Source organism: Piliocolobus tephrosceles, chromosome 7, assembly GCF_002776525.5.
Source record: "Piliocolobus tephrosceles isolate RC106 chromosome 7, ASM277652v3, whole genome shotgun sequence".
In the NCBI taxonomy this organism is placed as follows: Eukaryota; Metazoa; Chordata; class Mammalia; order Primates; family Cercopithecidae; genus Piliocolobus; species Piliocolobus tephrosceles.
This window is the reverse complement of record NC_045440.1, coordinates 68,960,881-68,985,794: the sequence shown is the minus strand read 5'-3', so window position 1 is coordinate 68,985,794 and position 24,914 is coordinate 68,960,881. Positions and strand designations below refer to the sequence as shown.

Sequence of the window (24,914 nt, the reverse complement as noted above, 5' to 3'; positions counted from 1 at the left end):
AAAACTGAAAAATCATGTACTGTCCTGATAAATATTAAGTATACTAGCTGAAAAAGACATGCTAAAATATAATACTTAGGCACTGTTTCCCTGCCACACTAGCTATTCATAATAATATTTGTTTGCTGAATTCTGTTGCTCTCATTTTCTCCTGTGTTCAATGTATTAAGAAATTACTATATACTTGGAAATGTAGGCAATTAAAAAAAAGATACATACTAACATTTGTTTCACTTTAAAAGCCATGTATTCACTCATTCATTCTTCAGGTTCACTATAGGCCTGGCACTGCATTAGAAATTAGATATAGAGAATAAAAATGTGAAAAAGGCCCAGTTCCTGCCTACAGGTACTATGTAATAACACAATGAGTAGGACACACACACACACACACACACACACACACACACACACAAAAGCATGCCATGTGCAGGTAACATCAGCCAGATCCACTGGTTCATTATAATTTCAAAAGACTGAGAGGCCCCAACTAGAGGAGACCATGAGATGACCTTTGGTTGGTTTTCAGTAGGTCAGGGTGAGCTACAGTTTTGAGAAAGCGAGGGAGAAAATAAAAATCATCCATTCATTGGGAAAACTAGTTTCTAAGAAGTGCAGGAAGGCTTGAGAAGAAGAAGAATAAAGGCAGAAGCCAGAGCTCTCCAGAGAGAGGTGCACAAGCCCAGACTGAGAAGTGGTAAGAGGAACATACAGGAAGGATGGATTCCGGAGCAAATTCTGAGTCACCACAGTCAGGATGCAGCAAAGGCTGGATGTGCATACAAAAACTGTCCATTTTTCTACCTGGTTTTACAACTAACTTAATATCCAATTATTTATATCCTTACATGAAGAAGGTAGTAAAACTGTAAGAGACCAAAGCAATAAATGAATTTGAAACAAAATTATTTCTAAAATGCTATCACTGCATCATCTCTAGGTTAGGAGGACTATCATAACTATTCATTCCAGTAAAAGTTAAGTAACTTTTTCTTAGTATTAGCTTTGTACAGTTAGTTCCAAATAAATTCTCAGAATTTGCATGATAAATAGTAGGAAATTTCTCACCCTCATATTTGGCCAACCCGATTATTTTAATCTACCAAAAACAATAAAAATGTCAACTCCCTTTCATGCATCCTTTGTTATCCATTATATGGAAAAGTTAGCTCCAAAATGTAATGAACTAGCATATTTCTAGGTAGGATTTTAGCTAACTGATGTAACGTTATAATATATAATACCTATTAAAATATCTTTTCAGAACATGAAGAATGTTCATCAATTTTTACTTTTAAAATCAAGTTTATGAGAATGTTTTATAAAAACTCTATAGATTTTTCTTTTACTTTTTTTCTCTTTTTTTTTTTCATAGCAATCACGTTTCTTCCCAACCAAGAGACTGGCAAAATTGTATCTTGTTAGTCTAAGTCCAAAGTAGTACACCAAGGCACCACTGAAAAAAGTTTTCAAACACAAGGTTCCTATAATTCACATTATCTTAAGAAAGCTGTTTATCAGAGCACATCAAAGCAACTTTTAGTATTAATTCACTCTTTCTCCAGTTTTCAATTGAAGTGAAGAAAGGTATATGGCACATTTTTATAATTCATAGAATATTTTCTAGGTTATTTAGAACATATACTACTCTACTTCAGCCAGTAAGATACTCAACACCTAGTATATAATAGACATATACCAGGTTCTGTAGAATATATCAAGGAAAAAAATGTGTGTTAAGTTTAGCAATAAGTGAAAGGAACTTGAAAGTTAGAACAATTGAACTAGCACTGTTCTTGATGTTAACTCTTAGGTTCCACTTTCACATTTTACATTTAACTCTTGGTATCCATGTGTTCTCGGGCTACTACTAATACAACTGTTCCCAGCTGTAAAATGTCTGACTTGCTTTACTATCAGGCCCAAATATGATAATGTTTTATAAACTGTGATATGCCACACAAAAAATTACTACAAAACTCACATACACAGTAATACAGGACCAATACTACTAAAGTACTAATTTAAGTGTTACCAACAATAAAACCCATAGTTAGCAGTGACAAGAACCAATATAGAAAGTGACAAGGAGATAAAAGTGGTACGTGGTATGAAATAGACTAGGAAGAGATGTCATTACAGAAAGGTGAGGTTTGAATTGGATCCTGAGTATGGATATTCAAGAAGAAAGAAGAAGAGATATTTAAGTATGTATATTCAAGAAGAAAGAAGAGCATAGATAAGTAGAGGCAGAAAGGCAAGTCAGCAAGATATTTAATGGATCACTTGAGAACACTATAGGAGAGATTCTTCAGGAGTAGCTACAACAAGTTAATTTGACAGATATGCCAAGGACCTTTTTTAATAAAAAGGTTCTAGAATGGCAAGTTGATAAATTAGGATGTTTGAGCATCAAGGAGGCAAAGTCTGTGATAAAATGAAATAAAAAGATGAAAATACTCCTTTAGGAAGATTAATCTGAGCATGTTTGCTGGATGGATATCAGTCTGCCCATACTTTTATTGCCATATCACCCCTGAAATAAAGGAGACTTCTTTAGAGAAGAAGCAGGGGAGGCCTGGAGAAAGGGGTACATCTAGTGATACTTAGAAATCAACAGGGCATTGAGACTGACTGGACAAGGGATGAAAGATATGGAGACAAAGATGACACTGAGCCTTCCAGTCCAGGGAGACCAGAGAAGACCAATTATAGAAAAATAGGGGAGGGACAAAGAGGAGTTACATGTCCTCTAAGGTAAAATGATGAATTTAGTTTTGCACATGTTGAGTTTGAGGCAAAAGTGAGACATACAATGCAATGTCCTTTATATAGAAGACATGACTTTGGGATTCAGAATCTTCACTGGAGCAATATAATTTAATTTGGCTTATGTAAAGATAATTGCAGAGGCCATCATCAGTTGATAAGCTTACTGGAAGGGATAAAAGTATGTAGACAGGGATGCGGAGGTAAGAAATGAAAGTTAGAAGAAAACTGGATAACTAGAGTTTCATCAGGGAACCTAAGGGAGGCCCTACAGGGAGGGAATTTCATACAAGTAACACTGATGAACAATGCCGGGGAAGTGAAGGGAGCTCAAAACTGGGACAGAATTAAGAGGTATGGTTAAAAGATGGTCACAGGGAGACTTCAGGAGCCTCGCTTCTAAAAGACAGGGTCTGAAAGCCAGGTTGGGAAGCAGCTGAAAGAGGAAGAGAATGCAGTAAATTCAGCAGCAAATACAATGACGTAGTCAGGGAATCTGAAAGCTTTGGGAGATAATTTACACAGGAGCTGCAAGAGGCAATGAGATTCAGAAGAGGTTTCACATACTTTCAACACAGAATACCTGACTATATCTGATGGCATAAACAGCAAGAATTCAAAGTTACACCTTTGTTCCTTACTCATATGTAGAGGTAATAAGTTTTGTGGAGATCACCAATGGGCTTTATTACAGAAATTACTGCAATCAGAAATCAAGGGAGAGTACTCATTTAGCCAAAAGTAAAGACACCTGAGCCCCTCACAGCAGTGAACTTTAATTATATCTTTAGACATAAGGGAAAATTGGAAAACAAAACAAAACCATTAAGGACATCACATCAAACAAGTGGCTTTACAGAAATCAGTTTCTTGCACTTCAAATCTCCCTTGGCATGCATATGCTTATGTTCACAAATTGGCACTTAGAAAATAATTCTCCATATCTCATCACAACAAAGAACTTTGGAAAATACATCAGTCCTCCATGGGAATTCTCCAAAGACTTTAAATACTAATTTCTACAACATCCTTATTTCCCAAAGTAGCATACTTCCTTTCCCACATCAGGAGTACTTCCCATTAATCGCTGTGGTCTTATTGCCTTGCTCAGACACGTGGAAAATGATTTGTTGACTGCTTTCTGCCTAAGTTAAATCAAAACTTTAACTATATCTTTTCCACTACCAATATTTCTCATTACTATTGAAAAGTATTACTGGAAAACTGTATCTCCAATAAATGCAGCCTCCTAGCTAATTTCATTTCTGTTTAGTTTCCTCTTCAATGTTGAGTTACTTCTTAGTTTTATAAGTGGATTTTGTCAATGCATATCTTCTCATCATTCATTCTATTATGATATTATCTATTTTTTAGGGCAGATTGGAAACCATGTATCTCAATCCTTGATTAATATATATATATCAATGTCATGTATTCATTTCCTTATATTTCTCAACCCTACTTCCACATTAGAATCACCTGGGGAGCTTTTTAAAACTAGCAATTCTTGACTTCCACCCTCTCTCCCCACACCCTGAGATTCTAATTAAGCTGGTCTGGACTGAGGTCCAAGCATCAGCAATATTCCTCACCAATTTAGTCTTTCTGACTTTTGTTGGGCTTAATGAATTGGTCTCTCTCAGGTCTCACCTGTGCCCAATAGAGTCATTCCTGCACTCTGTGGCTAGAAGTCAGCCTCCCAAATGACCCTTCCTGAACCAAGGCCCAATGTTGTGACTTCCTTACTCAAAAAACTCCCCTAACTCCCACATTGTCTACGAATTAATTCTAAACTACCTATATTGCTGTTCAAGGCCATCCACCATCTGTCTCCAAGCTACCTTTATCACCCCCTATACCACTCTACACCCCTACACCTACTCTTCAATGGGACCATTTTAATCACTGTTCCACAAAAGCAACACCATGAAATGGGACAACCTTTTCAACAGTTCCTATGAAAAGTAAAATCTAGTCAAAAGCCACAGGCCTTTACTCTTTGTTACTAGAATGACAGATGAAAGGGAATCTGTTTGCATTGGGTAAATTAACATAAGAATAATAATTGCAAAATAGCTGCACATAGCACTGGTCTGCTGCTGTGTTAGCAGGTGGATGAAGTGAGCCCTGCACCAACAGTTTCTGTCCTGACCCTCAAGCCTCCTGATATGCACTTGGAATAGGCTCCTGTACGATAATCAGTTGTTTCACAATCTCAGAGGAGGAAAATGATTTTCTCCTGATTTATTTCATATTTCTTACTCTGAAGCTGAAAGAGGATTACTTCTTGATCAAGAAAACATGAGCCTGTAGCTATTAGTGTGAGAACTCTAACTCCAAGTATGTTTGGTATATTTTCCCAAACTAGCAGCCCAACAGAATCTCTGTAGGAGGTTGGCGGAGCTGAGAACTGCAAAGTAAGTTATTAGGCTTTATTTGAAAATTAGTTCCATCAGAAACATAGGACCATAAAAATAGATTAGGGATATTGTTATTTTTGCTGGCATAATTAATACCACGTTGTTGAAAGGCTGATGGTCATTACACTATTTCTTCATACGAATAAGAATAGTTCTCATTTGAGGTTTGGGGGTTTGGGCCTTTTTATTTATTCTGTTTTTTAGTGTGGGGCAGTAGCTTGATGACTAAACTGTATGTGAACTTTATACTGCTTTACATGAAATTTAGAGGCTATGACTCCAAGGAACAGATTTCAATCTGTTTAGATTAACAGATTGAGATTAACTCACTTTCAACAGCTGTTACACAAATATACACCATCAGGTCAATAAACAAAACCACTTTACACGTTGGCTTCCCAAAATGGAGATAACTGATTTCTCTCTTACTATTTGCCATACTTATGGAATCTCTAAGCAGATTAACTCCATACTTATGGAATCTCTAAGCATAAACAACCAAGAGGAAGAAATATGGAAGGTACTGGCAATTAGAACAAATTGAGCTATAGAAATTTTAGAAATTATAGAAATTTTCAGACCAGAGTGAGACTCAGATGATGGGCATAAGATTCTCTAACTCTCTTTCTTTTGTTTGTAGCAACCCATTTCACCTGTGCTCACCTGGGAACGTATGTGAGCTGAAGGAAGAGACTTCCAATTTTGACACAGTGGTAGCAAAATGAACCCACTCACCAAAATAAATAGCAACCTTCGAACAAGCTGTCAGGAAGAATTTCAAGTTTTTCCTGTGGGTTCCATCTCCAGAAGAGACCAAACTTGATGTATTAAGGAAGGTCCCAGCAGCTGGTAAATATTCTTCTAAATTATACAATAATCGTAAAACATTAATAAACTTTCCTAGGTGGAAAATGGACTTGAGGGAGTAACTACAAACCAACCATCTCAAATGTTACTCTAATCATCTAAGGAGTAAGTTTAAAAGCAGTCAAAATCTACCTCTCCTTGGGTTATAATTTTGGTCCTAATCCTTATTATTATGGGATGGTCCATCCCACAGAGTCATCACAAGCCTGAAGACCACACTCAAAGCTACACAGTCAGTGCCAGAGGCTCCTGCATGAGAAAAGATACAGGGGGTGATGAGATCAGAATACCTGAGAGTGGGCTAAGCAACAGCAACGACATTTCTCCAAAAGGTGGCAGAGATCTCTGAAGCTGCTGCTTTGGCTGTGGCATTCATAGACCACACAGAGAGAGCTAAGCTGAGTTAACCCTTGTCCCCAGTTCCTTTCATGACCCCCTGCCACGTTCAGACATTGTCTTAGACCAAACTCTAAATGAGGCCTCGCTCCCCAGTGATAACCCCAACCAAACACTGTGCTCTTGATAAATGAGCACCGTCAGCACTCAGGGCCTCCAGGTCAGGCTCTGGCACGGTGACCCCAGCCACACGGCAACCTAATAACTGGCATGAGCATTAAGACACCAAGCAGAGTGCAGAAGAAAATCTCAAAGCCTCCAAGTAAGAGCTACCGATGGACTGAAAATTCTGTTACAGAGTTCAAGGAGTTTTACATATCTGATTTCCTTTCTAGGCACTGTATCTTGCATTATTTCCTTAGGCAGGTCTTGCCTTTAAAGTTCACCTACATATCCTTTGCATTCTTGTGGGTTAGTTTGGTAAAACGGCTATTAGGTTAAGGCTGATTGTCCCCATTTTGTCAGATTCACACCACAGTCAAAACCAGTTCCCCTGAAAAGCATAGATAAGAAACCCGGGATTTTCCTTACTTTGAAACAATCAGGCAGACAGGTCACAAATAGCACAAAAGAGAAGTGGATGCAAAAGATTTCAACTTTCTGTAGTAATTGTGTTTGCACTTCCTTTAAACTTTTATGATGTATGAGCCACAGAAAGGTCTCCTTAAAGAGAAACAGGAAGAAGAAAGCACATAACCTTATCAAAAAAATACAGACCGCTAAATTCCTTCCCGTTGGTTATACTTTTTAAAAGCCCAATATAATTATTCACTCATTCCTATTCTGAAGTTGGTAATGATGATGGTAATAAACCTGTTTCCTTTTCTTTGTGCTGCAAATTCAGTGAACCGAAGAATGAAGCTCTGCAAAAGGCTGCTAAGAAATATCATTTCCAGAGCTAACCCTGAAAAAAATGTCAGCACCAGAATCTGAGCTCCCAGATTCTATTAACAATTAGTCAAGAGGCGAGGATCCAGGATGCTAAGGAGAAAGGGAATATTTTCCACAGTCCTCAAGTGACCTTTCCCCTCCCCAGTCTCTGGCAGAGGCTTCCAATGGCACTTTACAGGCCACATAGGGACCTCTTCCAGCTGTCCACAAGTCTCAAGGGAGTCATTTCTATAGGGCAATCAGAGAGACAATACCACAGGAAGAAAACAGGGGAGGGTTTGCAAGGTACTGTTTTTATTTTTTTTATATACTTTAAGTTCTAGGGTGCACAATGTTCAGGTTTGTTACATATGTATATTTGTTACATATGTATACATCTGCCCTGTTGGTGTGCTGCATCCATTAACTGATCATTTACATTAGGTATATTTCCTAATGCTATCCCTCCCCCTCCCCCTCCCCCCATCCCACAACAGGCCCCGGCGTGTGATGTTCCCTATCCTGTGCCCAAGTGTTCTCATTGTTCAGTTCCCACCTGTGAGTGAGAACATGTGGTGTTTGGTTTTCTGTCCTTGCGATAGTTTGCTCAGAATGCAAGGTACTGTTGATCCTTCCTATCCCCTTTCCGGGAAAGGCCTTAAATAAGAAAAATGTATGAAAGCACCTCATACCTTAGCTTTTAACTCACGTCTGGGATTATCTAAGACGACGGTCATAAAATGGCTTTTAGAGCCTGCTGCACATTCAAGATCTCCAATTCCCATCCCTGCCCCACTTGTTCAATGCTTCCGTCCCCTCACTGCTAAAGGATACTTCATTTCCAGCAGAAGCTTTTCAGCCAATGGTGCCCCAACTGCACAGCATGCTGGGTTCTCATCCATGATGAATCTGAATGTTGGCTGCAGTTCCACTAGACACAGAGCTGCCGGGCATGAAACCTTATTGACAAAACACTCCACAAAATAAGCTCCTCAATGGTATAAACACCGAACAGAGTAAGGCAGTGGATTTTAAAGTTTGCACCTCTAAAAAATATATGCCTATTATATTAAAGTCAACAGACTTAAAAATGATAACTAAAAAATGACACTAGTTAAAGCCTTAAGTCTTAGTGTCACCGTGCTTTTTCTGATCTGTTCTATTAACTTTATTTATTAGCAATGTACATCTGGGTTTAATCTCACCTCCGAATTATCACTACACTGAAGATTTAAACAAGAAATCAATTGGCACTTTCCTCCTAGGTATTGCCTATTAAAAAAATAAAAATTCTTTCAAATATTTTTAGAGATTTACAAAAAAAGAAGAGTGACAGAAAAGACTGAATGCCTGCTTTTTCATCTTACACAAAATGTCAAAACACATGCACACTTAATCCTCTTCTCTGCTTCATTTATTCTCCCAGGCACTTAGACTAGCTAATATATCGTATATTTTACTCATTTATCTTGTAGCTCCTGGGTTAGAGTCGGAGCTCCATGAAAGCAGGAATTTTTAATGCTTGTCAGTGCTATGTCCTCTGAACCTAGAATAGTGACTGGCACACAGTAGGTGCTCAATAAATATGCCTTGGACCATGAAGAATAAAAATATCTGGATTTTGAAAGCAATCATTGGAGAGAATCAATCATAATGCTTAGCATATTAGGGGTTATTTTTTAGGTTGCCTGATTCATAAATTACACAATGCTGAAAATAAGGTTTTTCACCTAATAAAGTTGGTTTTGCACATTAATTTATAAATAGCTCTCGTTGCATTTTCTTTTTGTTTTTTGTTGTTGTTGTTTGGTTTGTTTGTTTTTTAAAGACAGAGGTCTCAACACGTTCCCAGGCTAGATTTGAACGCCTGAGCTTAAGTGATTCTCCCATTTCAGCCTCCCAAGCTCTGCCCAGATTGATGCATTTTATGGTAATTCCTTTTTTCTCTTTTACAGGTTTTTTAGTTCTGTATTATTTGTAAAAAAAAAAAAAAAAAAAAAAAAAAAAACACCCTGTAGATTTTACTTAGCACATATTCAGTATTAAGGGAAATTACAGAATATCATAGAGGAGTTGGAACTTTGAATTGTGACATACTGGAAAAGAAATAATTTGTAGGAAGGATATATGGTACAATATAGTAAAACTATAGGCAATTTATTTTCTTTAAATGTTAGCAGACATTTTCTTTTTAAAAAATGTATTCAAATATCCTAGCTGACTACCTAGATCTCTCATTAAGGTTTGCTTATATTTTCACAACACCATCAAAGGTGAATCTGACCCAAATCCACATCTATAGAAATACATATATTTAAAATTGAAGATCCAGTCAAGTACTAACTAAGCTCTCAAATTTTCTGACAATCCAACCCATCATGTTCCTCATAATGAAGTCAACCATAAGTAGAAATTTTTTAAAAATCTTAAATCCCAAAGAATATTTGCTACCCTCAAAATATTTAATGATACAGAGAAGACCCTACTTATATGTGAGAATTACTAGCGCACTGAAAATTATGCAGGAGAAACATTATCTTCTCATACTTCGATTGAAAGCTATGCTCTTCCATCAATAACATGATTCCCTTTTGGAGCCTAAAATCATATGGTTGTGCTAATTGTCCTTGCTAGAAACTGAGGAAAATGTCTCTAGCTGTATAACATGACCCATTTACCAAACTTCGTTCTATGACTACCAGAAGGCCATTTACTCTCATTCCTCTATCCTGTCAAACAAAGTAGGTCTGGCAAACAGAACACTCTAAAGAATAGTGATCATTTTTAACAATGGATTCACTTAATATATGTTTAAACTACATTAATGCTTTTCACCTAAGCAATCAATAGAATATCCATTAAACGCAGACATACACACATTTTGGACAGTGTGTGTGCATATACATACACATGCACATATATAAATATACACATATAATAATTACATATGTTAATTATACAAATTAATTTTATATCTTTGCCTCAAATGTCTTGTGATTTGATCATATATAGGATAAACACGTGAGCTGTATTTAAACACAAAGCCAAGGGTTCAAACCTGTTAGGAAGCACTGCAAATACTCATAGATCCAAAATGATCCCAGAGGATTAAATTAAGCTGAAAATAGCATCAGTACCGACATATATTAACAGATATGCCAATGGGAGAACTAAGGTTTTCTATTTCTGAAAGGTTCATGTGTTTCCTTATTTCTGCGAGGGAAACTCCTGACTTCTGGGTAATCTTTGGCTCCTGAGTGCTTGCCTGGCTCTGACTCTGTCTTGGATTGACCATAAGCTCCTGTTGCTCTCTTGCGCTTGATGGTTTGCCTGAAATGAACTACTGTTCCTTCCTGATTTCTAGCTTCTGTGTACTTCCGGAGTCAACAAGTTCTGCGTCCCTGCTCCAGCATCTGCCTTGGTTTTCCTAGTCCTGATTAATCACACCATTCCCACAATTCAGAAGGGTCCGGGCCAGTGATTCATCAGCGGAACATCTTGGAAGAGCGATATAAATTTTGCGGTGGATCTTTTCAGAATCCCCACTTTCCCAATTAGGAACTGACCAAAATGTTCCCAGGTGTGAGTTCACAATGATCCAAGCCTTGAAGGTAGTTCTAAGTTGCGAGTTAAATATGAATATGCAGTGCCTAACACATAAGAAACACATAACAAAAACAGAATTTCCATATCATCTTGGAATATTTTTTTCTGGAAACTTCCACAAAATTTTAAAATTACATAAAATCACCAAATACCCCAAAGCCTTTCTGTAGTGAAAACCAATGGAAAACAAAAACAAAAACAACCTTGAGAGCTCTGGAGCTCTTACAAATATATGTGAAGAGAGAGATAAATATTAGATGGATTGCTATGTGGGAAAGAATATATTATTTTAAAGGGAAATCATCCAAATTATATTTTAAATACAATAGGTTCTTATAGTAAAGGAATCTAATAATTACTATAAATGATTTTCTGAGGACAGGAGACTAAAGTATCAATGGATTCAAAATGTGGCAGAGATGACCCTTTGCCCCTCAATATTTATTCCTATGTCATTATTTCAGTGTAGAACTCCCTAAGTTTCAGCTGGGCACAAGGCTGTCCAGCCAGTCAGCATATCTCCCAGTCTCCCTTAGAGCTGGATTAGCCAAGTTACAAAGATCTGGCCATGGGGATGAGAGGGAAAGTGATGTGTGTCATTTCTGGGTTACATCCTTAAAGGGAGTGCTTGCCCTCCACTTTTTCTCCCACCCACTGTCCCCCTGGGGCTGGGATGTGAAAAGTGTAGTGGTAAGTCAGCTTCAACCATAGGGAAAAGGACAACACCCTACTGTACTGGTTCCCCCACCTTCTCTAACCCATTGGAAACACCTAGAGAATATACATAAATACTGAGGCCTGGCTCTCACCCCCACATACTCAGATTTAATTGGTCCTAGGGGCTGGTAGAGCAATAAGACAAAAGAAACAGTGGTCTCTGAATGACCTGAGGCAGCTGAGCTGCTAACCCCACTGGAACAGCACTGGGGTATATTTAATTTAAAAATTAAATAACCAGAGTTGTAAGAGAGGATGCAAAAAAGGCCATGTTGATTGCATATGGCTTTCCTAGCCACAAACAATCCTTCTGCATTGTTCAAACTATTGTTATTTGGTCTCAGTTAAAGCAGCTGAACAAATATCCTTACAAATAAACACAAAATTCTGGCCTTCAGGAAAAAAAGAATATGTTAAGTAAAGGTAAGAAAAAATACTATTCTTTTTCTAAAGGAAAAACTAAAGTATACTATTAAAAACAAAAAAAGTGCAGTTTTAGCATAATCCGAGGAAATTATGGCTGAACTAGAGATTTATTAAACAAAAAACAAAAAATAAACTAAAAATATTAAGACAAAGACAGAAAAAAGATATTAAAGTTGGCCAATTCATTAATGATTTGCATAAATCAATGAGGCCTTGGTATCAAAATGTGATGATTTTAGGACAGAGTTAAAGAAATATTGATTTCTCTTATAGGCCCATTTTTGACCGGACATAGGTTAGACTGCTTTAAGACATGGTCTTAATAAGAAAGAATAAAGATATAGTCTCCTTGTATTTTGTTGCTTTGTCACCCTGAACATGTAACTTCCATTTCATGGTCTAAAATGGCTGCCCCATCACCTGCCATCACATCCTCATACCACAGGCAGAAGAGGGAAAGGAGAAAAGAGAATGCATACTCTTCACAATAAGGGCACACTGCAGAAGTTACCCAGGCCAATTCTGCTCACCCCACTACCCAGAACCTTTACAAAGGTTTACACACTTATCTGCATGGCAGGCTGGGAAATGTAGTCTTAAGCTGGATCTAAAATTTTTATCACTATAGAAGAAAGGAACACTGGGTATTGGGGACACTTAGAAGTCTCTGCCAGAGGTTTCATTATAAAGCGGTACAAGAAAACAAGATAAAGTTGTTTCTAGAATATTCAAAATACATTTTGTAAATATATAAAATATATAAAATTGGCCAGGCATGGTAGTTCACACCTGTAATCCCAGCACTTTGAGAGGCCGAGACAGGTGGATCACCTGAGGTTAGGAGTTCAAGAGCAGCCTGACCAACATGGTGAAACCCCGTCTCAATTAAAAATACAAAAAATTATCTAGGCGTGGTGGCAGGTGCCTGTAATCCCAGATATTTGGGAGGCTGAGGCACGAGAATCACTTGAACCCGGGAGGCGGAGGTTGCAGTGAGCTGAGATCATGCCACTGCACTCCAGCCTGGGCAACAGAGCAAGACTCTATCTCAAAAAAATAAATAAATAATAAAATATGTAAATACAAATATATTTATATATAAAATTACAGAAAACCAAATATGACATAGCTATACTGTATAGAAAATGAAAGACCCCTTCATCCCTTCATCCACATACCTCTGGGAAAATAATGAATTCTTAAAACAATCTTGGAGCATGTGGGTGTGGGACTAACATTTAGGTCAATTAATAGAGTATAATAATGCCTTTCCACAGATCTTCTCCTAGTACTACTGATAGAAATAAGGCTTTGGAATGGGAGATGTTATTTCTGGAATCCTAAGATTTCTTTCTTCGAGGCAACAGTCTCAAATAAGAAAAGGCTGGAATTCCTAGGAAGCATGAAAGCAAGGCCAAGTTGAGGTATTACAAGGCACCAAGGGAAAACATCAGCATTTCTTGCACAATTTCTGAAAATATGTCACCATCTATAAAGCCTCTCCTACTGGCAAGAAGACAACTTAAATAGATAATTAAAATAACAAAAGTGGCAAAGCAAAATCAAACATAGATATCAATCCATATTTGACTCTCTCTGAGAAACAAAGTTTTCAAATGAATAAAAATGTTTATCCATCTATATTCTATATTGTGATATTTTTGCTGTAAAACCAGAGAATATTTTTATATCAATATTCTAAATTTAATCAGATGGAGTCATTTCTTAAGTACTATACAATTTAACCTTTTCAAATGAAGGGTTTGCATTTTAATGGAAAATATGCATTTCACATTAATGACAAAACACAATGTCCTTGGCTAAGATATTTTTGAGCAAAATAGATCCCTTTTTGTACACTATGCTCTGTTATATGTAAGGCTATACAACAAATTTATTCAATAAATCAAAGTCTGAAATCACCTATACTAAGTAGAAGTGCTTAAAAATCATAACTTCAAATTAACATATCATTTTTCTTAAAATTTCAATCACTGAACTCTCTGATGCAATGCAATAGTTTATGAAAATAGGGGAAATTTTTAAGCAGTTATTATTAGATGTATCATCATGTGAATAGTTATGTTCAATACTATGGAAAAAGTGACCCAGCCACACTTTTAATCAATGAAACATTTACTACAGAATGCTTTTCCTGCAACTTTGATTGTTTGAGGCAACTACAATGTTGTAAATCAAAGATGACTTTAATATAGCTAATACAATTTTAATAAATTGTAAATTCTGCAATTTACAATTATAATGTAAATCAAAGATCTTGATTTTAACATAGCTAATAACTCTAATAAATTCACATTTGAAAAATTTTAATAAATTTAATAACGCTTTTAATGAAGAAGAACAAAAATCCATCTCACGAAAAGTAAATATACATAAAATGTTTAAAGAAATAATGCAAACTAAAACAATTATTTTTAGGTCAAACTAATAGTGCTGAAAACACAGACATAATGATTTTGTTTGGTATGAAAATATAATGCCAGGTATATACTAAAAGAATACTTAAGAAAACACTGTTTAAAACAAGTGCGGAAGAAACTATAATCACACTAAAATATCAAATAAATCATTGTTTCTTTTTTTTTTACATGGCTAATGACTGATATGTGCATTAAATGGAAAATAGAAGTTTTATACAATTTGCACCATGGTTTAAAAAATGTTTGTCATTATTTCTGAGATTTGAACCTATTCATACTAGATGTAATAAACCAGAAGCGCTTATGTCTCTACTTGAGCTTCTAAATTTGTATGTTGTGTTTAAGAAAATCACATTTAAAAGAATAATTGAACAAAGCCTATCATACATCCACCCTCAGATGTCCAAGCTCAATTCCCTTTTCTATTCCTGAAAGTGTGTGTCCAGATCGTTCCTGTTCTCTTCAGGGCACTGCCCTCTCAGCAAGAACAAACAACAAAACAAGAACAAAACAAAACAGAACATCAGACAGAAAAACAGAGTTCAACTTCATAGAGGAAGAACGGCCATCGGGTAGCAACCTCCATACTTGCCTCTCCCCTAAAGTGCTAAAGTGGCCCTTGTCCTTACTCATAAGTTCCTTCTGGAGGAAAGCCATCCCTCCCTGGTGGCTTCCAGAACACCCCCTCTCCTGCATTCCCTAGGCCCCGCTGGCGTTCTCAGGACCTTCTTCTATTAAACTTGTCCTTATGCCTCCAGGCTTGGAAAAGACAGGGTGACTGACAGACCAGGCTGGTGACTCTCAAGCTGGTCTGAGCACGTGCCAAACTCAGTCTGTGGATAGACAAGACAGAGGAGAGGGAGATAAGCTTGGAGTTTAGGGAGGAGAAAAAAAAAAAAACCACTTCCGGCTAGGCACGGTGGTTCACGCCTGTAATCGTAGCACTTTGGGAGGCCAAGGCTGGGGGGACTGCGGTAGCTCAGGAGTTCGAGACCAGCCTGGACAACATGGTGAAACCCCGTCTCTACTAAAGTAGAAAAAGTTAGCAGGGCATGGTGGCATGCGCCTGTAGTCCCAGCTACTCAGGAGGCTAAGGCAGGAGAATCGATTGAACCCGGAAGAGGGAGGTTGCAGTGAGCCGAGATCGCACTACTGTGCTCCAGCCTGGGCGACAGAGCAATACTATATATAAATAAATAAATAAACAAACAAACAAACAAACGAACACTTCCTACCTATCAGGACTTTACCTACAGAAGCTGATTTGAATTTCAGGCCAGCCCTGTGAGATATTATCAAATGTGTTTTCCAAATATGAAACTGAGACATACAGAGGCTGTGTTGTTTGACCAAAGTGAGAGAGTTTGTAAGTTTCAGTGTGAGGATTTTAAACCAGCTCATCAGATTCTGTGCCATGCAGTTCACCTCACTGTCCCAGTGTGGGAGGGAGAGCCCCTGGTATGTGTTCACAAGGCACCACAAAGACCACGCCAGGCAGTTCCACAAGCTGTACACTGGAGAAGCAGCAGAATTTTTAAAATACACAAGTGACAGCTTGCCTATTCTTAGTGCCTGCAAAGATATTTCACTACAGGTATGTTACAGGGCAAGATGGCTCAGAAAATTTTGTCTTGTCTTGTCTCCCAGTGCCATGGAGGTGCTTGCTATGCTTCCCACAAAGGTGCCATTTGCCTTCTGCCACTCTCTGTTGTTGCTGCTTTAGTTCCCTTCTTATTGTCTCTGTCCCCTTGGCTAGCTAGACTCATATGCCTTACCCATCCCTAGACAAAATCATTCCCTTCTCTCCTTGCAGTTACCACCAAACTCCTTGAATAGTTTATCCATCATCCTTCACATCCTCAGCTTCCAGTCATGTCTCAACTGGTTCTGACAGTCTGGCTTCGGCTCACACGCTCTACTGAAGCTAAAACCCCAATGACATTCTTAACCGCCAGATCCAGCGACCTCCTCAGTCTTCACACACCCCACTTCCCTCAAGTTCTGCCACTTTAAAGAGACCTTTCTTCTGAAAACTAGATCCTTCTTTGGCTTTCAAAGTATCGCTCTCTCCTAGTTCTTTGTTTCAGCCTTTGATAGCTCCAAGTCAACTGCACACTCTACTCTTCCTCTATCCTTTAAATATTGACTCTCCAACATCCTACCTTTTGTTTGTGTATTTTCTTCCTCTAATTGGTCTTCTTGTGTCATCTTACTCACCTGATGGTTTCAAAATACATGAGTAGTTAATTTTTGGATCTCTCACTTTTGGCCCCAATTATTTCTCAAGTTCTACATTCTTATCTTCAAAAATCATAGTAGTATTTGTGGCTCAGCTCAACATGTCCAAAAGCAAATTCATTTTCCTTCTCCTCCTAGTGCTGTTCTGTGCCCTGCATTCCAATTCTCAGTTAATGACACTACCCATCTAGTCTTCAAAACTAGAGACCTAGCCCCACCCTATGTTCTTCATTCTACTTAAACCTCCACTTCTGAGAGGAGTACACAAAATACTAAAGCTTCTACCCAAAAAATCCCTCATAGTTGGGCATTTGATATTTTGTGGTTTAGTTTGGGTTTTTTTGTTGTTATTGTTCTTTCATATTTTCCAAAGCTTCTACCCCAGATCAGACTTTCCACATTTCTTACCTGGACTAATGCAATGACAGGCTCTTAATGGGTAACTAGACTCCAATCTTTGTTCCTCAACCTCGTAAACAGAATTCTCTTGCTAAGAAACAAATCTAATCACAATAGCTACTAGTTTTATATTAAAGTCATTGGTATTATAATAGGGTATAATTATAAGACTGTTTTAGACCCTGAAATGCCAGGCTCTGCCACACTGAGGTCACATTGGGCATGCTGTACTTTGGGGATGGATAATTCTCCCAGTATGACACATTCCTCCACATCCTTTAGAAGCCAGCTCTATCATCATCTCTTCCCAAAATTTCCCTTGACTCCCTGACTGAAAGAATCTCTATTGCCTCCATGTGACTTTGCTTATGGCTCTAGTGTCGCAGCTCCCATAGAGTATTGTGATGATCCAGCACCTAATAGAAGCTGCGTTCATCTGCACAGGCTGCCACAACAAAATACCATAGATTGATGGCTTAAGCAGAAATTTATTTTCTCACAACTCTGAAAGCTTAGAAGTCTAAGATCAAGGTGTCAGTAGGTTTGGTTTCTCCTGAAGCTTCCCTCCTTAGCTTGCGGAGGGCTGTCTTTTCCCCATGTCCTCCCAAGGCCTTTCCTCTGTACACCCCAGAATCTGTGTGTCCAAATCTCCTCTTCTTTGAAGGACACTAGTCAAATTGGATTAGGGTCTACCCTATGACCTCATTTTAACCTGATCACCTCTTTAAAGGCCCTATCTACAAATACAGTCCTATTCTTAAGTACTGGGGATTAGGACTTCAACATATGACTCCTGGGGAGGGACACAATTCAGTCCATAACATAAACCTTAAGCATAATGTGCTGAATCAATCATCTTTGTCTGGAAGAGTCAGGTCACGACTTAAAGAGTTTGATTTCAGATGCATTCAAATTCTGCTTTGCTTTTGCTTTGTTGGCCTGTTTGTCTGTTTTCTTGAGCACCTGCTATTTACAAAGCACTGTGTTTAGGCCAAGAAAAGCATACACAGGAAGTAAATGCAAATCCCCTTTTCTCTGGGAATTTGCCATTTAGACAAATGTTTTTTCTAACTGCTTTTACGAAAGCTCAAATCTGAGAAAGGTGGAGCCATGCACAGAGAAGCTAGGGTGGCACTCCTGAAGCCGTAACATCTAGCTCTCCAGCAGCCCTTGCAAGGGCCTCTGGAGCTCCAGGGAGCACAATTTAAAAGAGCTAAGAGACACACATATATTAAGCTGAATAAGAGAGTGAGGATGCAACCGTTTAAACTCCAACTGTGGTTGTTGTTACCTGGAATATAAAGTTTTCTCACTGTCTTAAAATCAACTAATGAGCATTTATAAGAATATCATTAAAAAGACTACACTAATAGAAGGAAAACAAGGAAGGAGGAAACAAAGAAGAGAATTGGGGACATATAGAAAGGGTAGAGAAGGAATATAACAGAAACAAAAGTTATATCTAATGATAACCATAGGCATGGCTCTTTATAACAACTGTAACATCAGCAAAATAACAGTAACTACTTACAGGACCCTCTCCTGAGCCAGATGGGCCAAGCCCAATGCATATATTATATCATCCTTACAATACCCCTGAGAAATGCTATTGTTCTCCATTGTACAAATGAAGAAAAAGTGGCATGAAAAGTTAGGAATGTGTTTAAAATCACAAAGCAAATTAGAGATGAGACTCAAATGCTAAGGTATCCAAGGTCAAAGCCTGGACAGGCAACACATTTGAAAATATTCTGTTTATGACAAGATACATAGCTTGAAGTCATTCTTTTAATATGCCCACAATGTAGACTAGCCATGCATTCTGGTTTGCCAGGAACAATCCCAGTTTCCATCTGTTTCCCAGTGTAATTACTAATAGCACTCCCTTTCACTCTCAGAAGTGTCCCAGTTTAGACAGTAAATTATATGGTCATCCTGCCTCAATGACACTGACCCACAATGTAACTGGCCTACACAATTTTCTGGGCCCAGTGCAAAATAAAAATGTGAGGTCTCTTGTTCAAAAAGCAGGGGGCTGTTGGGGAATGCTATTAAAGGTACTGAAATATAACACTTTTTTCTTTCATGTGTCTGCTCTGCTCATGTCCATTGTCCCATTAGACTTCATTTGCAAAACACAAGGTCAAAGAGAAAATTGGCAAGAATTTCAAGATGGCAATAGTAGAGCATTAAAACGAGCTGGGCATCCTTCTCAGCTCAGAACCGTGGGCCACTGCACAGGATGTGCATCGATGAAGCCAGCCCTGGGTCTTCCTTTTCTCTGTCCATTCACATGAGTCTGTCATCTCGGCAGGCTCTGTCACAGGTTGGCAAACAGGAAACAGGTTGTAACTTACTATTGTCCAGACTTTGGATGTTAAATACTGGATGTTAGGTTCATATAATCATTTATTTAGAAGAAATACTTTTTACAAAGCAAAAAATTTCATTTCCCAAGCAAAACAAGAACATAAATTCAAGCAGATTAGATCACTCTCTAACATTTTATCTGTGACCTAAAAATAACCTATCCATGATCTCAAACAAAAATTTAAAATATATGCAACAATAGTGCATGCAAAGTCTTTAATATCTCAATACCTGATTTAAATCATGTTTCTGTTTTAAAGGCAGGTACTACATGTTTAATTTGAAATTTTTTGCTGCATAAATTCATACGTGCCTAAGCAAAACTGAAAATTCTACTGTCTATTTAGACCAAATGGAAGAAAACAGGAAATCAAAATGTTCAGGATAATTGAGGCACTATCGTTAAAAATGGAGTGGGAGGAGAGAGGGTGGGTCAACTCACTGATTCATGCATGCATTCAACAAGCATGTATTGAGTACCTACAATGTCACAAGCACTGCACACAATTATGGAAAGCACAGGCAGACAAGGTGGTATGTCCCTGTCCTCAAGGAGGTCTAACAGAATGAGACCAAAGTAAACAAAAATCAATGAGTTTGGGTACTATGGAAGAAGGAAATGCAGGGTAAAGTGGATATAAGCAAGGAACACCTGGGAAGAAGGGGCTAACTGAGCCTTGAAAGGAATCCACAAGGTACAAAAGGAAGGCCCCAGGAAGAACAAAGGCTGTGCTGAGGAAGCACAGCCCACCATGGAAAGAGTAGCCAGGTGAAGGCACAGAGCTTTGTTCAAACAGCAGTGTGTGCCTGGGGGCAACTACAGAGAAGATGCAGATAGACAAATACCATGGCATAGAGAAGAAAGGCAATGCTCACGGGCTGTCTTGGGGATGGCAGTGGGGTAAGATGCTCTTTCCTTAAAGGCCGAAGTGTGGGAATTGAGGTGAGAGAAGGCTGAGAAATAGGAAAGATTTTAGAAAAGCTTTTCCCTCTAGCCATATTCTTTTTTTTTTTTTTTTTTTTTCTTTCTTGAGACAGAGTCTTGCTCTGTCGCCCAGGCTGGAGTGCAGTGGTACGATCTCGGCTCACTGCAACCTCCACCTCCCGGGTTCAAGCGATTCTCCTGCCTCAGCCTCCTGAGTAACTAGAATTAAATATGTTCACCACCACGCCCAGCTAATTTTTTGTATTTTTAGTAGAGATGGGGTTTCACCACGTTGGCCAGGCTGGTCTCGAACTCCTGATCTTAGCTGACCCACCCGCCTCGGCCCCTAAAAGTGCTGGGACATATGATCTTTTTATAAAGGTAATAATACCATTTTGTTTGCTTATTTATAGGGTGGTTAAGTAAAAATACATTCTTAGTAGAACTAAAAATATGTTTTTTACCTCTTCTTCCTCTTTCTACTAAAGATTAGTCATCCTACATCCATGTTAACGGCTTAAAGCAATAATATAAATGATTAATGACTAATCTAACAAATATTTAATTTGACTTAGGAGTAAACTATCAATTTTTGGCAACAAATTTACCACTCGACTTATTTAATACTATGGTTAACTTTTAAAAATAACTCCCATTGTTTGTTTCCATCTCTGATCATTCCCTTAGGATTGGTTCCTAGAAGAGGAATTACCAGGCCAAAGGGTTTGAATAGCTTAAAAGCTCTTGCTACACACTAGCATAGTCTAATATCAAAACCAGAGTGACTACATCAACTTCAAATAACCAAGAAAACTCTATGGGGTGTAAATGTTGCTATAAATAACACCCTAAAAAGAAAATCTAATAATGTATTATAAATAGATCTTAGGTTTTGTAAGCCAGGGTAAACTTTTATTTAGGATGACATTCAGACTAATTAGTGCATTTGTGCATATAAACATAAACAGGCACAAATGATGCACAAAGAAAACAAAAAGTGGAAGAGCCCATAGATTCTGAAAGAGAAAAAAAGAAATCATGAAATGATGTTCTCCTTATAAAAGGGGAAAATTTATTTTATACTTTCCATACTTTCTTACCTAACTCTATATACTAATAGTAAGTTTTCTGTTGTAATGATCAGGTTTAAGATTAGAAGAAAAACTGATATTTTAAATAAAGATCAACAAATTAAGTTTTTACTATAATTAGATTAACTGTCTAATTCTGCAAAGTATTCTGCACAGTACTTTGTACACAGATCTTCAGAAAAGAGTAATTATGTAAGAAATGACTCAGATTCTTCAAAAGACAAAGAACTTTGTTACCAAAAAAGTTTCATGAAAGCCAAATTTAAAGCTATTAAAAATCAAATCTTAAAAACATACATTTTTGACAACCTTCATTACAAGGAAGTATATAATAATTCTAAAAATCTCCAGTTACCAGGATATTCTCAAATACCTGTACATTTGCAGAGAATGTGGCCCCTAAGAGTCAAGTATATTGATTTTGAGAAGTCAACCATAACCCAATCTGTACATTTTACATCACTTGAGACATTGTTCTTTCCTTCTTGCCACAGCCAAGAAGTGAATTTTATCTGTCATGATTATAAGCAGAAAGTTGACAGATTTCAGAACACTAAGCAGGAAGTTTGGCACCTGAAATATTTTCCTTCAGACCAAGGGGGCATGGAATTGGTTGTTGGAAGAAGAAGGATTTGGATGAGATCACAAAACCTGAAGCTCCTGGTTCTTTGAATGATGCTCTCCCAAGAATCTGGGTGGAAAGAAGCCAAGGCTTAAATTCTTTGTCTTTTCAGCAGTGAATAGGAAAAATTCAACTTTTGAGTGTTATCTCAGCAGCTACTTTCACTCAGTTTTGCCCCTTCGGCCCTAAAATGAATGAAACGTTTTCAAAGCAGATGGCAGTGAGTCAAGCAGAAACGTGGAAAGTAAGTACATACCCAGTTCCACGAAGTCCCGAAGCTTGATTACAGCACTCCCATGGGCCATGTAAACAGGGGACCAGAAACTGAGCAGAAGACAGATTTAAGCCAGTGGGGAGGAGACTGTAGGACTAGGAAGGGGTGAGCGCCACATGTGGCTTTAACATCCAACAGCTGCTAGAGATCATCACCCCTCTGCTCTCTCAGTACCCCCACACCAGAATCCTCTGTTTCAAAGACCATAACTAAAGCGGCCACTGCCATGTTATCTGAGTAACGAACTCAAGCTCGAGCACATTCAAGGAAATTTTTTAACTTAGTGTACCTGAATGTAGCCGACTGGATCTTTAATCACTAAACCAAAGCTTTAAAACAAAGTCTCCAGGAAAGAACAAGAAGGAAAATCAATTACACAGTGCACTTAAGCAGACTAGAGAGGAGGGTAAAAGAAAAGTGAGGGAAGATGGGGGAGCCGGGATTCCCTGGACTGGAGCTCTCTTCTCTAGAGCTAACTTTTCAGACCTGGAGCTCTCCAAGGCCCCCGCAACTCAGTGAGTCTCAGGGCACTAACAAATGCCCGCGAGGGTCACCGCCCCCGCGAACGCAGCGTCTACACGCCGATTCCCGCGCTTGCGATGCCCCGACCCGTCCGTTTCCCGCACAGACAATGCCGCCCGCGCTTCCCGCAGCCGCTCCGGGACCCGCGCCCCGCGCCGCCCCGAGGTCCCCCAGCGTCTGCCGAGGACACTCACCGACACCAGGAACTCCAGTGTGCCCACATAGTCCCGCTCGGTCTTCTGGAGCTCGCTGAGCACGCACACGCGCAGGCGAAGCTGCTTCTCCAGGTCCTTGGCGCTCTCGGGGCGGCCGTCCCCACGGCTGTCCTCGCTCATGGTCGGCGGCGGTGCGCGGCGCTGCCCGCCGTGCTGAGGGCTGACCCGCGCGCCCGCTGCTGACCGGCACCCGGCGGCAAGAATGGAAAGTTGCCGCCTCCGCCAACTCTGAGGAGGGACAGACGACTTTACATGCCGGGGGGAGGCTGGGCGCAGGGAGAGGAGGGGATCGAGCTGGAATCCCAAAGCGGGGGGCGCGGGGCTCCGCTGAGAAAATTCCTGGGAGTGGGAGCTCCGGCCAGGCCCTGCGCGCGCCCGGTCCCGCTGCTCTGGCCTCACACGGCCGGGGCTGGAGGGGAAGCGGCTACGGCAGCCACAGCAGTGACTTGGACATTAATCAAAAGCTTTGTATCCATGTGACTCCGACCCTTTACCCTTCGCCAAATCTCAGGAAAAAGGAAACACAACCCTGGGGAAGTGCTGCGTGCTGGCTAATCACACACACGCGCGCGCGCGCACACACACACACAGCAGCAGCAGCACTTGAGATGGAACTCACAGGAGGTTCCCAGTCCCAGGGACACACACTCCAAGGCGCAACTCGAGGGTTACTCCTGAGACTCCCCTATTATTTAACTTTAATGTGTTTTGTACGAATCCTGAAAGCAAAGAAACAAGTCCCCACGGTTACATAACTGGATGGGAACAAAAACAACCACGGTATTGACCCTCCCGTCTTTGAAAAGAAACACATTGATTTTTGGTTTCATTCAAGCACAAAACAGGTTTGCTTTTAAAACCCTCCAACTGAGAATAGTTCACAGGGCAGACACCCTCCAGTCTGAGCTTGGAAAGTCAATTAGCATAATAAATGAAGACACTATGGGAAAATGACAGCCTCTGCCCGTGCAATAAACCCCAGATAAAATAAGCGTCACCCTTGTACTGTGCTGTTTTCCATGTCTATAACTTTTTTCAACATCAACATAGTATGTAAATCCATTGAGAGGCGAGAGTATTTGTGCCAGTTTTGTTTCTAAGAGCTGCTGTGATTTAAGACGGTGTCACTAATTGAAAAGATAAAGCTGTTGTTGGATGCTTATCAGAAGATAGAAAGCTAGGTAGATAACGGAAATAATCTTAGGTTTTGAAGATAGACACACAGAACATGCTTGATTTTAAAGTTAAAGTTTATTGCCTCTTCTCACTTGGAAACTAAGCCTTAAATATTTCCAATACATTTAACAGACAAAACAATTCATATATATTTTTGAATTGGTATTATCCACATATTATTTCCACAGATCAACTTAAAACAATCTAAAACTAATGGCATTTAAATAAACTGAAGAGTGAATAGTGTCGATGCAAGAAAGTGTTATGTTAATTTGTTGCAGTCACTGAAAGCATTAGCAAAACTCTAAAACATAAAGATGCTTTTCACTATATTTACATTAAAATAATTACCTATTGGTTTTCCAGATGATGTCTTTCCAGAGCATGGTGTGACCATTCCGCTCTGTAACCACGCAAAGAAGGATTGTACTTTCTTTGTATATTAAAGATAAAATTTTCAAATAATGTACACAAAGCTGGTGGATAAGATGTGATTTTCCTCTTTCTTTTACAAATGACTATTTAGAGGTAGCCAAGAGCAAAGGGCAAACAACCTAGATGGCTTCACAC

At 38.9% G+C, this 24,914-nt stretch overlaps 1 protein-coding gene across 2 annotated transcripts in view; it reads right to left on the bottom strand.

The window, feature by feature from the left end:
* The window catches only part of PREX2 (phosphatidylinositol-3,4,5-trisphosphate dependent Rac exchange factor 2), a 286,976-nt gene extending 263,342 nt beyond the window's left edge, over positions 1-23,634 (bottom strand). Inside the window, exon 1 of one of the 2 annotated variants that reach the window (XM_023222397.3) lies at positions 23,148-23,634. In XM_023222397.3, coding sequence (XP_023078165.1) covers positions 23,148-23,288 — 141 coding nt within the window. In that variant the 5' untranslated portion in view covers positions 23,289-23,634. The remainder of the gene's footprint in view (positions 1-23,147) is intronic. The other variant, XM_023222398.2, reaches the window with a different exon arrangement.
* Between the last annotated feature and the right edge of the window lie 1,280 nt (positions 23,635-24,914).